Source organism: Nipponia nippon, unplaced genomic scaffold (assembly GCF_047370975.1).
Source record: "Nipponia nippon isolate SJK-2023a ecotype South Korea unplaced genomic scaffold, ASM4737097v1 scaffold_54, whole genome shotgun sequence".
NCBI lineage: Eukaryota > Metazoa > Chordata > Aves > Pelecaniformes > Threskiornithidae > Nipponia > Nipponia nippon.
The window spans coordinates 257278-268411 of NW_028262374.1; the positions used below are offsets into that span (position 1 = coordinate 257278).

Below are 11134 nucleotides of genomic sequence, written 5' to 3' on the forward strand. Positions count from 1 at the left end.
CTAGGCAGGGAACTTATCCTCGAAAGAGCAGCAGATATACCGATGATGGATTACGTATATGGAGATATAATACTGGTATAAAGTGAATTAGATTCCAGAAAGGGCCAAAGCATCATCCCAGAGGGGAGGACAAAGCGATCCCAGAAGGGACCCAGCCTTCCCAGAGGTGGGTGCATAAACCTAACCCACACCAAAAGTGAGCCCAAAGGGGGAAGAATAACGTAACAGACAGAGTCTCACTTCCGAGATGATCTGGAGGTGCCTGGATTCTCGGTCCCTAGCTGTGCTGCAAAGCGGCCAGCTGCACGTCTCAGGGATGCTTCTGATCGCCAGGCTCACAGCTCCCGGGCTCGTAGGAACGTTCTGCTGCTCAGGCATTTCCCCTTCTAAGCAGTCCCCTTGATGGCTGCTCACACCTGCCCGCTCCTGCCCTATCAGCTCCTCAGGCACCAGTGACCTCACAAGCACCTGCTCAAGCCAGGGGCCTGCTCCTGCCCTATCAGCTCCTCAGGCACCAGTGACATCACAAGCACCTGCACAGCAGAAGCGTCCTTACTGCCAACACTCCGGCTTTTTCCCATCCATCTCTGTCTCCCATCTCCCCCTGCCCTCGCCTCTCCCCAACACCTCCCACTGCCTCTGTCTGGCTCTGTGTTTTTGTGGTAGATGTTATCTTGGAAGCGGTCCGATGCGCTTTTTGACATCATGGGCCCTGCCTCCCTCCTGCTGTTAAATGCTGTTCCTGCAAGACAAGTGACAATCAGTCGGTGTCCCCTCTCTGCCATCTTACCTGCATCTCTCTGACCTGACAGCTGCTGGCAACTGTCACCATCAGCCCCGGCTCTGCTTGAAGGCTTCTCCTGGCACAGGGGCAGCTCTGGCTGTGCTTGGTGCGTGCCATGCTTCCTGAGGGAGAACAGCAACACTCACAGTTACTCCTGGGCAACGTCCTGCTGCGAAGAGCTGATTTGAAGGCTGGTTTGCCACAGATCCTGAGGCTGGTTCAGGGCTGCTCCTTGTCCCCCAGCTCGGCCACAGGTCCCACATCTGGCTCCTTCCAGCAGGATTTTGGAAAGACCCTTACCAGCTGGCCGCACCAGGCCAAGGGTGCCCAGGCCGTGGGACATGTCCCTGTGTGGCCCTGTGTCACAAAAGGGCAGTGATGCAGCACCCGTCTGGTGCTTGTGAGCTCACCTGGCCAGGCCTTGTGGTCCTGAAAAGCGGGCTAGCAAACGCCAGTTGGGCTGAGCTGGCCTTCGGGATAACTTGGCTCCTTCCTTTGCTACTTGCTTGCCTACTTTTTCCTGACCATTTATCGTTTACTGCCCACTTCTCCTCAAATTCCAACCTCTTTCAAAGGTAATTATGATTTGACTGTCAGGACAGATCACAGAGTAGGTAAATAGGGGATAAAAGTATAGGCTGGTCTATACCTTCTGAGCCGTAGGCTGAGCTGTTACACCTTGATAGGCTCGCCAGGGCTATGGGTGCAGTTCCTATTTGCTAACTCTTCTTTCTTTACCATATCCTAGCATAGGTTAAGTAGCGGGGTGGCAGTATAGTCTGAGGCATTGAGCTCAGCCTAGAATGACAAGCAGCCCACCCTGAATGGTGCGGTAGGAAGGGAGAGAGAAAAGGAGCACGGCAAAGGCAGCCGTTAAAGTAGCGGCTGAAAGCCGGTCCCACCTGCGTACAAGGTGGGAAAGGGTGGGCAGGAGAGCCAGAGGGCTCTGCTGCTAACGCTAGCAGCAGGTAAGCAGCAGGTCCTCTTCAGAGAAGGTGACACGCAATGCAGCCTTTCAAAAGGGCCTTGGCAATTGCTGTCAACTGCAGTCCGGTGACAGGGACAGCAGGGCCATCAGCCTGCAGCTCTGCAGCAGTTACAAGTACCACTGAAAGACTTTTGAGGGTGGATGCTGTTCTGTGGGTTACATCTGGGGTTCTTGGAATCATTTTGTTCAGCTACAATTATTTCTTTGCAATCAGGTGACGAGATCGGCGCTGATCTTCTCTTTCTCGAGCGTGTCCTGACATCCTTTGTCATCCAAAGCTTTCCCCTCTGTTCCCGAGAGAAGCGATGGCCACAATGGGGAACGACTCCGGTGAGTAACGCCTTCACCAGCAGGCTTGGACTTTGTGAATCCCCAAAGGCAACAGACATGGCTGGTGCTCCATCCCTGAATGCTGATGTGCTGACAACCTGGAGGGAATTTGGGGCGTTTCCTGATAGCAGCCAGACTCACCCAGGTGTTTTCGATTAGACACTGGAAAACCGCATGTTGTCACTCCTCTGCCACTACGTACAAGACTTGGAAAGATGACATTGCTCCTAGAAAGATCTGACATCAGCAGGGTTACCTTCTGGGCTAGGGACTTGCTTCTTTTCATCAAGTTACAATCAGGAAAAGGGAAGACTTGACCTGATAAGCTGGCTCAAGAGTCTAGAGGGAAAGGAAGGCAACCCCAGGCACAGAAATCAGAGTGTGGGTTTGTCGGACTTTCAGCAAAGTAAGCAGGGGAGCAGACTCTTTTCCAAAACTGTTTCTTAACCAGGAAATGCCAATGGCAGTGTTAGGCTTCCCCCGACGTTTCTCTGTTGGAGGTTGGAGCCAGTTTACCTGGGTGCTCCTCTACAGAAGTCGACTTTCAAAATAGGCTCTCACACAACAGCATCGTCTCATCTCTTTTCCAATGTCATTTCCCTGCAGTCCTTGCCAAGGGAATGGCTCTGCCACAACGCATCCTCTTTCCCCTGGAAAAGATTTGCATGGACTGGAAGCAAAGACAGAGAGCTGGAGCAGGACTCCACAACCTGGGCAATACGTGCTACCTCAACTCCGTCCTGCAGTGCCTGACGTACACACCCCCTCTGGCCAACTACCTGCTCTCGCGTGAGCACAGCCGGTCATGTGAGTACTTTCATGAACATCTCCTTGTAAATCTCTTGGGCACTTCCCAAGGATTCCCAGCATCTGGAATCTGATTGAGGAGAAAAGCAGCCCTTCTTTGTCAGCCCCCTGAGTGGTGTTCTTTGAACGCTCAAGCCTAGAAGGCTCTTGTCCTCTCTAGGTACGTTCACCTTCAGAAGGGCACCACTTTCTAGCCCCAGGTCTCGGTCCCTGTTCCTGACAGTTCAACTCTCTTTGCTTATTGCACAGAAAACTGCTGTCACTTAAGCATCCCCCTGAAGAAAGTTTTCTATGCACTAAAATGGCCCGGGCTTGTTGGGACATTGGCACCTTGGGAGAAGGGGACTGGAGACTGTTATCTTCTAATTTCAAGATCTTCATTAAGTTTCCCACTGCTATGGATATTTTGCTAACCTGAGAAGCTTCCCTCCCTCCCTCCCTCTTCAGGTGGCCAGCAAGGCTTCTGCATGATGTGCATAATGGAAGCGCACGTTAACGGGGTCCTGCATGCTTCAGCCAGGGCCATCCAGCCTTGGGCTGTCCTCAGTGTCCTCACACGTAAGGCATTTCAGGTGCTTTTACATGCTTTCTTCCCTTCTTGCAGGAGACAGCTACTAACTTCTTCTTTCTTAGGAATAGGAGAACATTTGCGGCTTGGCATGCAGGAAGACGCCCACGAGTTCTTACGCTACACTGTCGATGCCATGCAGAGAGCTTGTCCGAGGGGAAGCAGCGAGTAAGCACAAGCAAATTACCTCTTCCATGCTCCTGAGCTCTTTGGACTCCTTGGTGTACTCCCATCAAGGAAACCCGATGCCCAGGGTTTTCAGACAAAGCAAAACTCTGGGAGGAGATAACTCTCTGCCTTACCATTTCTTTCCAGCTTGGACATCTCTTCTCAAGCAACTACCATCGTCCATCAAATATTTGGGGGCTTTCTAAGATCGAGAGGTACTTTTTACAAATATTACTGGCCTTCGATTGGTCTGTGGCTCTTTCTCTCTTTGTGGTAGACAGCTTCTAGTACGCAGCAGTTGTGTCCAGTGTCTCCAAAGCAGTACGTGTTGGGCATTGAAATGGGCACAGTTAGCCTCCTTCCCAACCTGAGAAGCATTTCTCTTTGCCTTCCAGTAACGTGCTTGAGCTGCAAAGCCGTTTCCGACACCTACGAGGCATTCCTTGATATTGCTTTGGATATCCAGGTAAGATGTTTGGAAATTGTGGTGCAAAAGGTTTCAAGGCCCCTGCAGGGGGCCGAGGTTATCTCCAGTTAACTCCGTTGACTTAAAACTGTGGGCTGTTACCACGCCAGAGCTTGGTAGGGGATGGGAAGGGAACCGGGCTTCTGGGCTCCTTCTCTGGAAGCCCTCTAAATGGTCTGCCTGTGCTGGGTGCTGGGTGTCAGCTGGGCAAAGAGTAAGGATGGTATCTGCAGCCCTGATGACACTGTCAGGCCACCCTGCTTTGGACTCCCTCAATAGGCGTCTGATTGCTGGACGGATGGGGTTGATTGCTTTTGCTACTTTTGCCCATGCGTACCACAGGCAGCTCTGGTACCGCCCAGGGGTAGCTGCTTATTGGGATAACGCTGGTACCACACGGGCAGCTATTTCTTGGGATTTTGAGTTTCCAGGAGCTTAGTGCTCTCCTTTCTTTCTCATCCAGGCAGCCTCAACTGTCACTGCAGCTCTGGAAGACTTTGTCAAACCTGAGCAGCTGGACGGCGAAAATGGCTATAAATGTAGCAAGTAAGATTATTACTAATGACATCTTCCTAGCAGATACTGGGTTAGGGTATTGCATGTCTGGGAGCACCAGTTATGTTTTGACTTCATTGAGAAACCCAGTCATGAGACAGCATGGGGTTTTTTTCTTTCTTTTTTTCCTTCCCCGTACAACTAATCCACCCGAATCATCTGGAACTTGGAAAAGAACACATTTATTTCTAAGATGGGTAAATTTTTCTCTTCTGCCTGAATATTTGGAAAGCTTTCATGAGAATTTTATTCCTGGCATCGTCTGCCCAGGAGGTGGTCAACCTTCCTAGCTAGGAAGCTGCCCACTGAACTACCCCTAGGGCCAGAAGGGAAAAGACAGGTCCCATATGCAGTGGGGAGCCAAAGCAAGGAGGAGCTCTGGGCAGGGATTTGGCAACAGCAGCTTCCTCAAGAAACCAAACAACCCTTTAATTGCCAAGGCTTTTTGGATGCTTGCGTCTCTGTGCAGGAGACCTCAGTCCTTGCAGCAGCAGCAGCAGCCCCTGCCGGCTCTCTGAACAGTGTCATGCCTAGGTCTGGTCTTGTAAAGACTGCAGACTGCTGCTCTCCAAAATGAGCCACCTGAGACCGAAGCTACCTTCGGTGAGAGCGTGTGGGCTTAAGGGGTCTGAAATGCAAACCTGTGCGCACGATAGCTGGGCAAAACAAGCCTTAACTCAGCCCTACAGGGGTGGGGGGCAGAGTGGGGAGAAGATGGGTTGCAACAGTTGCGTCTGTGCTTGTTTCAAGGTGTGAACAGCTGGCCACTGCATCCAAGAGGCTTACAATTCATCGCTCCTCCAATGTCCTGACAGTCTGCTTGAAGAGATTTGATGCTTTCTCTGGCAGAAAGATTAGCAAGGTATGGACACAAGTGCACTGCAACTTTGTCTGCTTGGAAGGAGACCTTTCCTGAAGGAGAATCCTTTTTTGGAAGTTGTTCATGTCTGCACACCACAGCTATCGAGTGCAGCCGTCTAAGAAAAATCAAGGCAATAGCTATGCCTTGCTCTTTCCCTTGTGCTAAGAGGAAAGTGCCAATGTGAAGACAAGCCCTTTCCTGTGCTCGTCAAGAGCTGCTTTGGCCAACAACAGTTTTCTGCCACTGCAGTGATGAAATGGCAACACCTGGTTTGGATGAACTGAGAAGATCTGTTTCTATGCCTCTAGCCTGCGTTTGCTGGCCAGGTTTTCTCAGGCTGCTTCCTGAAGACTCTCAGGATAATTTGGGGGTCTTCTTGGTCTCTCTTTAGGTTGTGCAGTATCCGGAATCTCTGGACCTTGCCGCATACATGTCTCAAGCCCCTGGAGAACCACTCCTCTATTCCTTGTATGCCGTCCTGGTACATGAAGGGTCCAGCTGCCAGGCAGGACACTATTACTGCTTCGTGAAGGTAGGAGACAACTCTGTGATTTGCACTGGTGTATGGTGTCCGTGTCCCTCAGTGGTGTTCTGCCTGTGGTCTTGCTTTAAAACCCCTGCAGTTCATCTAAGGATACCATTGCCTTTCTTTGCAGGCCAGCGATGGACACTGGTACAAGATGAATGATGCCTCTGTGGATCGTTGTGACATCAAGACGGTTCTCTGCCAGCGTGCATATTTACTCTTCTATGCCAGGTAATGACAAGTGTGCAACAGTGCTCAGAATACACTGCTTCTCCTCTTACTGATCTTGGTGGTGGTGGTGCTCTCCTCCGGTGGGTTTTGCTTTCTGGCCTAGGAGAGAATGCCTGTTTGTCCAGTTGAGTTCTGTCTCTTCTGCAGTTCGCCACCTCCTGCCTTCTCCCTCCTTGTCTGGCACTAAATGTTGCGCTTGTGTAACTTGCTAGCCGTCTGCTCTCTGAGACTGGCTAGCTGCAAAAAGAGGCCAAATGGAGGTCCAAGAGGGTTTAGGATGAGTTACTGCTCAGAGAGGGACAGACATGGCTGGAAGACCATGATCTCATTCCCAGCTTCTAGCATCGCTTCAGTCTTCTGCCTGTCATATCAAGTGCTGCCAGAAAGTGACAGGATGAGACTGAAGCCATGAGGAGGCTGCAAGAACAACCCTAGACTAAGATCACTGTTGTTTCTCCAGGCACCACGATTTGACTCCTGGAGCAGGCGCTGAATGCCAAGAGACAAAGAGCATTTCCATGACAAAGCTGGATCAAGTGCTGAAGAGGGCATTTTCTGGAGGCACCCTGGCACTGAGAAATCAAGAAGGCGGAGAAAATCGGCCCAGGATCCAAGGGAAGAGACAAACACGGGACTCTGCAGGAACTCCCCATCAGCGCCGCGGCAGGAAGAGAGCACGCTCTGACACCGAGGAGGAGGAGGAGAAGCTGAACAGAAGCCAACCAGACTGCCCGCCTCCGAAGCGGAGGCGCATTGCCCTCGCGGAAACGCAGAAGTGCGCTCGCTGTCAGCTGCCGCATGGCAGTGGGAACCTGTGCAGCTCTTCCCAATGGGAGAGGAACAGCCCTGATAACAGCAGAAGCTCAGGAGGGGAAGGTGTGCACGGCTCGAGCAGCCACAGAGCAGACTCGCATCCTGGTTCGGTAGGTGAGCGGCAGCTGGGCGAATCCTCACTTCAACAACGTCCTCTCCCACCAGTGCCAGTTCACCCAGAGCCTGCAGGCCCTTGCCAGGCAGACGAAAAACAACCATGCAGAAAGAGGAAACAGTCCTGTGAAGGGGAGGGTGAAAGTGCGCCCGAAAGAAAGCGGCAAATGACAGAAGCGATCATTCTGGTGATCCAGAAGTGGCAAAGAAGTGCAAGAAAGTGAAGAAGAAAAAGAAATCCAGAGAGAACTCTGGAGCAACATTTGCAGCATCACCAGCAAATGTTCCTCATGCTTTGCCAGGTGTTTCAGGCGCGTGGCTTATGGAAAGAAGCGTTCAGGACTTGTGATGGAGCTTGCCACCACAACCTGCAATTTACCATCAAAGGCCGCAGATAAACATTATCAAAAGAATGCTAACCATCAAACTTGACATTTACGATTGAAGCAATAAAATTGCCATCATAACCAAAGCCAGTCCGAAGTGGTGCTTCTCATTTCTGTAGAGAGTTTGACCATGCAAGAAAGAACAGAAGGGTTCGGGGGTTTTTGGAAATGTTTTAACTCGAGACTTCCGTTAGGGAAGCACCCTTGTGATCCAGAAGGGTGGAAGCTTTCTACAGCTGCTGAGCATGTGAAATTAGCAGGTAGAGATCTCAGGGAAAAAAATGCCTGGGAACAGAGCATCTCCAGTGCTGCTCGATTAGGGGCTCAGGTCGCCTGCCTGTGATTCACGTTGTCTTCTCCCAAGTGCAGCATCCGGTGCAAGGGAGACAAGGAAACCAAGGCATTACAAGCATTGCCACTGACGGTCCCCATCAACAGGGTCATCTTGGCACACTTGGCCAGTGGCCTTTGAGTAAAGAAGACAACACTTCCCCTTGAAGATGCTTCTGCAGTGTCCCACAACAGCTGCACTTCATACGCCTTCTGGCCCATTTCTCAGCCTGTCACAAGGCGTCCTAGATAGGAAATCGGTTTCTGAGGCAAAACCGAGGCAGAAACAGGTAGGCACTTCTCCTCACAGAAAGTATAAAACGCTCAGCTCCCAAGCCTACTGCGAGACTCGCTGCAAAAGGAGCAAAGGTGCTTCTCCATCGGCATCCTCTTTTATCTCCAGAAGCCAGCGCTTGGGACTACTGTGCCCTCTAGGTATCGAATCCAGCTAGGGAGGCGTTGGGAATGGGGACGTGAGCAGGAACAGGGTCGAGGTGAGCAGCCAAGCGCAGGGATCTTTCTTGGCAGCAGTCCTGCTCTGGTGACCTGTGTAAAAGTCAGTTCTTTGCCGGCCTAGGAGAGAGGCAAGGAGACTTCAGCAGAGAATTACCAAGGGAATTGGTTCTCTTTATTTAGCCATGCTTATTGCACCTGCATAAAACAGTTCTCCATGCCTGCCCTAGCATCTTCTCAGGCACGTAGGGCATCAAAAACCATCTTCACAAATCACAGACAGACTTCTGCCCTGTCAGCTACTCAGCCACCAGTAACATCACAAGCACCTGAAAAAGCAAGGGGCCAGTTCCTGCCACGAATGACATCACAGACACCTAAGCAGGCCATGTGTCTTTTCCTGTCTATCTGCTACTCAGTCGCAAGTGCTATCACCAGCATCCGCACAAGCCATTGAAAAACTCCTGCTCTATCAGTTCCTCAGCAGCAGGTGACACCACAAGTACCTGCAGCAGAAGCCAGCTTCCTGCTCCTTCCCCATCAGCTGCTCAGCCACCAGCGTCTTCACAAGGACCTGCACAGCAGGAGCATCCTCTGTTTCCACATGCCATCTTTTTCACCTCCATCTCTAGCTTGTCTCCTGTCTCTCTGGGCTCTTCTCAATGCCAGGCACTTTGCTCCGTCACTCCAGGACCTCCCAATGCCTTTTACTGTTATTCTGCTTCTGTGGCAGATGTTACCTTGAAAGCCACGTGACCTGCACCTACTTCTCTTCTCCCTCTGCTTTGTGCTCTGGCTCTTTGATGCATTTTTTCACCTCATAGGCCCTTGTGCCCTGGCTCCCTCCTGCTGTTAAATCCTGTTCCTGCAAGAGAAGTGACAATCAGTCGGTGTCCCCTCTCTGCCATCTTACCTGCATCTGCCTGACCTGGACAGCTGCTGGCAACTGTCACCATCAGCCTCGGCTCTGCTTGAAGGCTTCTCCTGGCACAGGCATAGCTCTGGCTGTGCTTGGGGCGTGCCATGCTTCCGGAGGGAGAACAGCAACACTCACAGTTACTCCTGGGCAACGTCCTGCTGGGAAGAGCTGACTTGGAGGCAGCTCTCCCAGGCTGGCAGCAAAGCAGCTTGGCAGCAAGCCCAAGGGCTGGTCCAGGGGTGCTCCCTGTCCCCCAGCTCAACCACAGCTCCCGCATCTGGCTCTCTTGTTACCAAAAGGGATTTGCTTGCATTTTCCTTTTCTTCCAGTTCGTGTGCACGTACTGCGAAAAAGCAGGCAGCAGAAGTACGCGCTGGCTAAAATCCCTTTGTAACGCTAGCAATAAAGGCGCTCTCAGCTTGGAGCATGAGAAGGACGCCGTGTTACAACTCTTCGGTCCTTATATGCAGTCTTAAGACTGTTCATGTACTCATGTTTACAATTTACACAACCTATTGGCTTTGGCCACGCTATCGTCTGTTACCATTCACTTTTGAGTATTTGTACACGCGAACCCTCTGTGCAAGTGCGCTTAAGGCATATTTATTAGCTGAGCTTACACAATTTTGTTGCAACTTTGCTTGTTTTCAGCCGGTTTGGTCTGGTTTCTTCTAGCAGCAAACCCACTTGCACAGGAGAGTTCAAGCTCAGCCAAGTTCTCTTGTGCGCATCTTGGAAGCCATCTTCACATTGTAGCTTTTTCTTACGGAGCACTTTCCAGCAGGATTTTGGAAAGCCCTTTCCCAGCTGGGAGCTCCAGGTCAAGGGCACGGGGCAGAAACAGCCCCCTCCCCTGAGGGCCCCAGCCCCCAACTGGCCTCTGCCCCCAGACTACTAAACCTGCCAAACAGGCTCTCCCTCTAACTGAATTATCTTCATTTTGGAGAAAAGAAACTGTATGCTTCCAGATTCAGTCGTCTGACTAAGACTGTTAGAGGGTGACTGGGGCTTCAGCTCCAGAGCAAAAGAATTTCCAGTACAGAATCTCAGCCATTGCCTCCATGCTCATCTTGTCAGTGACCCACAAGCACTGTGTTGTAAAAGCCAAAGGCTAATAAAAGGGATCCTCTCCTCCTCCCAAATCTGTGTTTATCTATCTCCTACCCTCAGACTACCACAGTAATTATCATACTATTATTCTCTAATTACCACCGACCTGAAAACCCTCCAAAGCACAGATGAGAACCATCACTAACCCCGCACCCACCTCTTAGTCCTCCTGCAGCGAGGCCTCTCTGACCGAGCACTTCTGCATGGAGATCTCTGTCTGGCAGGAGACGGTCGGCCTGAAAAAACAATGAAAATCTTATGGTCTCTTGGCTCTAGTGAAAGCAAAGAATTTATGATGCTGATATAAACCAGTTCAAGAGAAAGCAGGATCGTGGAAGAGGAGGAAAATGTGATCGGTCTCACCCACTTTTAATCTCAGAGGAAGTTTCAAGGGTGCTTTTTTTGTAATCCCTACACAACACAAGTGAAGAAGCCCATACCTGCTTTTTAAGGAGAACTGAAAAACACAAGAGTAAGACTGTCAAGTCTCTGTAATTGCTCTTCTTTCCAGGATACAGGGCTCATTTTTTACACATCCCAGTGGAGAGCTTTAACTTAAAATCACTAAGTTCTGATACGGAAAAGCAAAGCGTCCTCCGTAAATCTTTGGAAAGAACAGTCGACTGTTCATATGAAGTGTAAATGCCATGTTTCCACTCTCAAAGGTTATAACGCTTTTGGGTATCTTTGCCATCTTCATCTTCCGTGCCAAGACTTTCCTCCG

The 11134-nt window shown here is 50.8% G+C and overlaps 1 protein-coding gene across 1 annotated transcript; it reads left to right on the forward strand.

The window, feature by feature from the left end:
- The first annotated feature begins 2767 nt into the window (after nt 1-2767).
- Nucleotides 2768-4756, forward strand: LOC148051796 (ubiquitin carboxyl-terminal hydrolase 17-like protein 6). Its single transcript, XM_087735281.1, has 6 exons — nt 2768-2909; nt 3357-3467; nt 3543-3645; nt 3793-3860; nt 4041-4111; nt 4575-4756. The coding sequence occupies exons 1-6, from the start codon at nt 2768-2770 to the stop codon at nt 4659-4661; spliced, it is 582 nt and encodes a 193-aa protein (XP_087591407.1). The 3' UTR covers nt 4662-4756.
- The last annotated feature ends 6378 nt before the right edge of the window (nt 4757-11134 follow it).

Excerpts from the sequence above, each read along its gene's own strand:
- LOC148051796 (XM_087735281.1), top strand. The coding sequence starts at position 2,768 with ATGGACTGGAAGCAAAGACAGAGAGCTGGAGCAGGACTCCACAACCTG. Across the intron at positions 3,646-3,792 it reads TGTCCGAGGGGAAGCAGCGA|CTTGGACATCTCTTCTCAAG; the intron begins GTAAGCACAAGC and ends ATTTCTTTCCAG. Across the intron at positions 4,112-4,574 it reads ATATTGCTTTGGATATCCAG|GCAGCCTCAACTGTCACTGC; the intron begins GTAAGATGTTTG and ends TTTCTCATCCAG.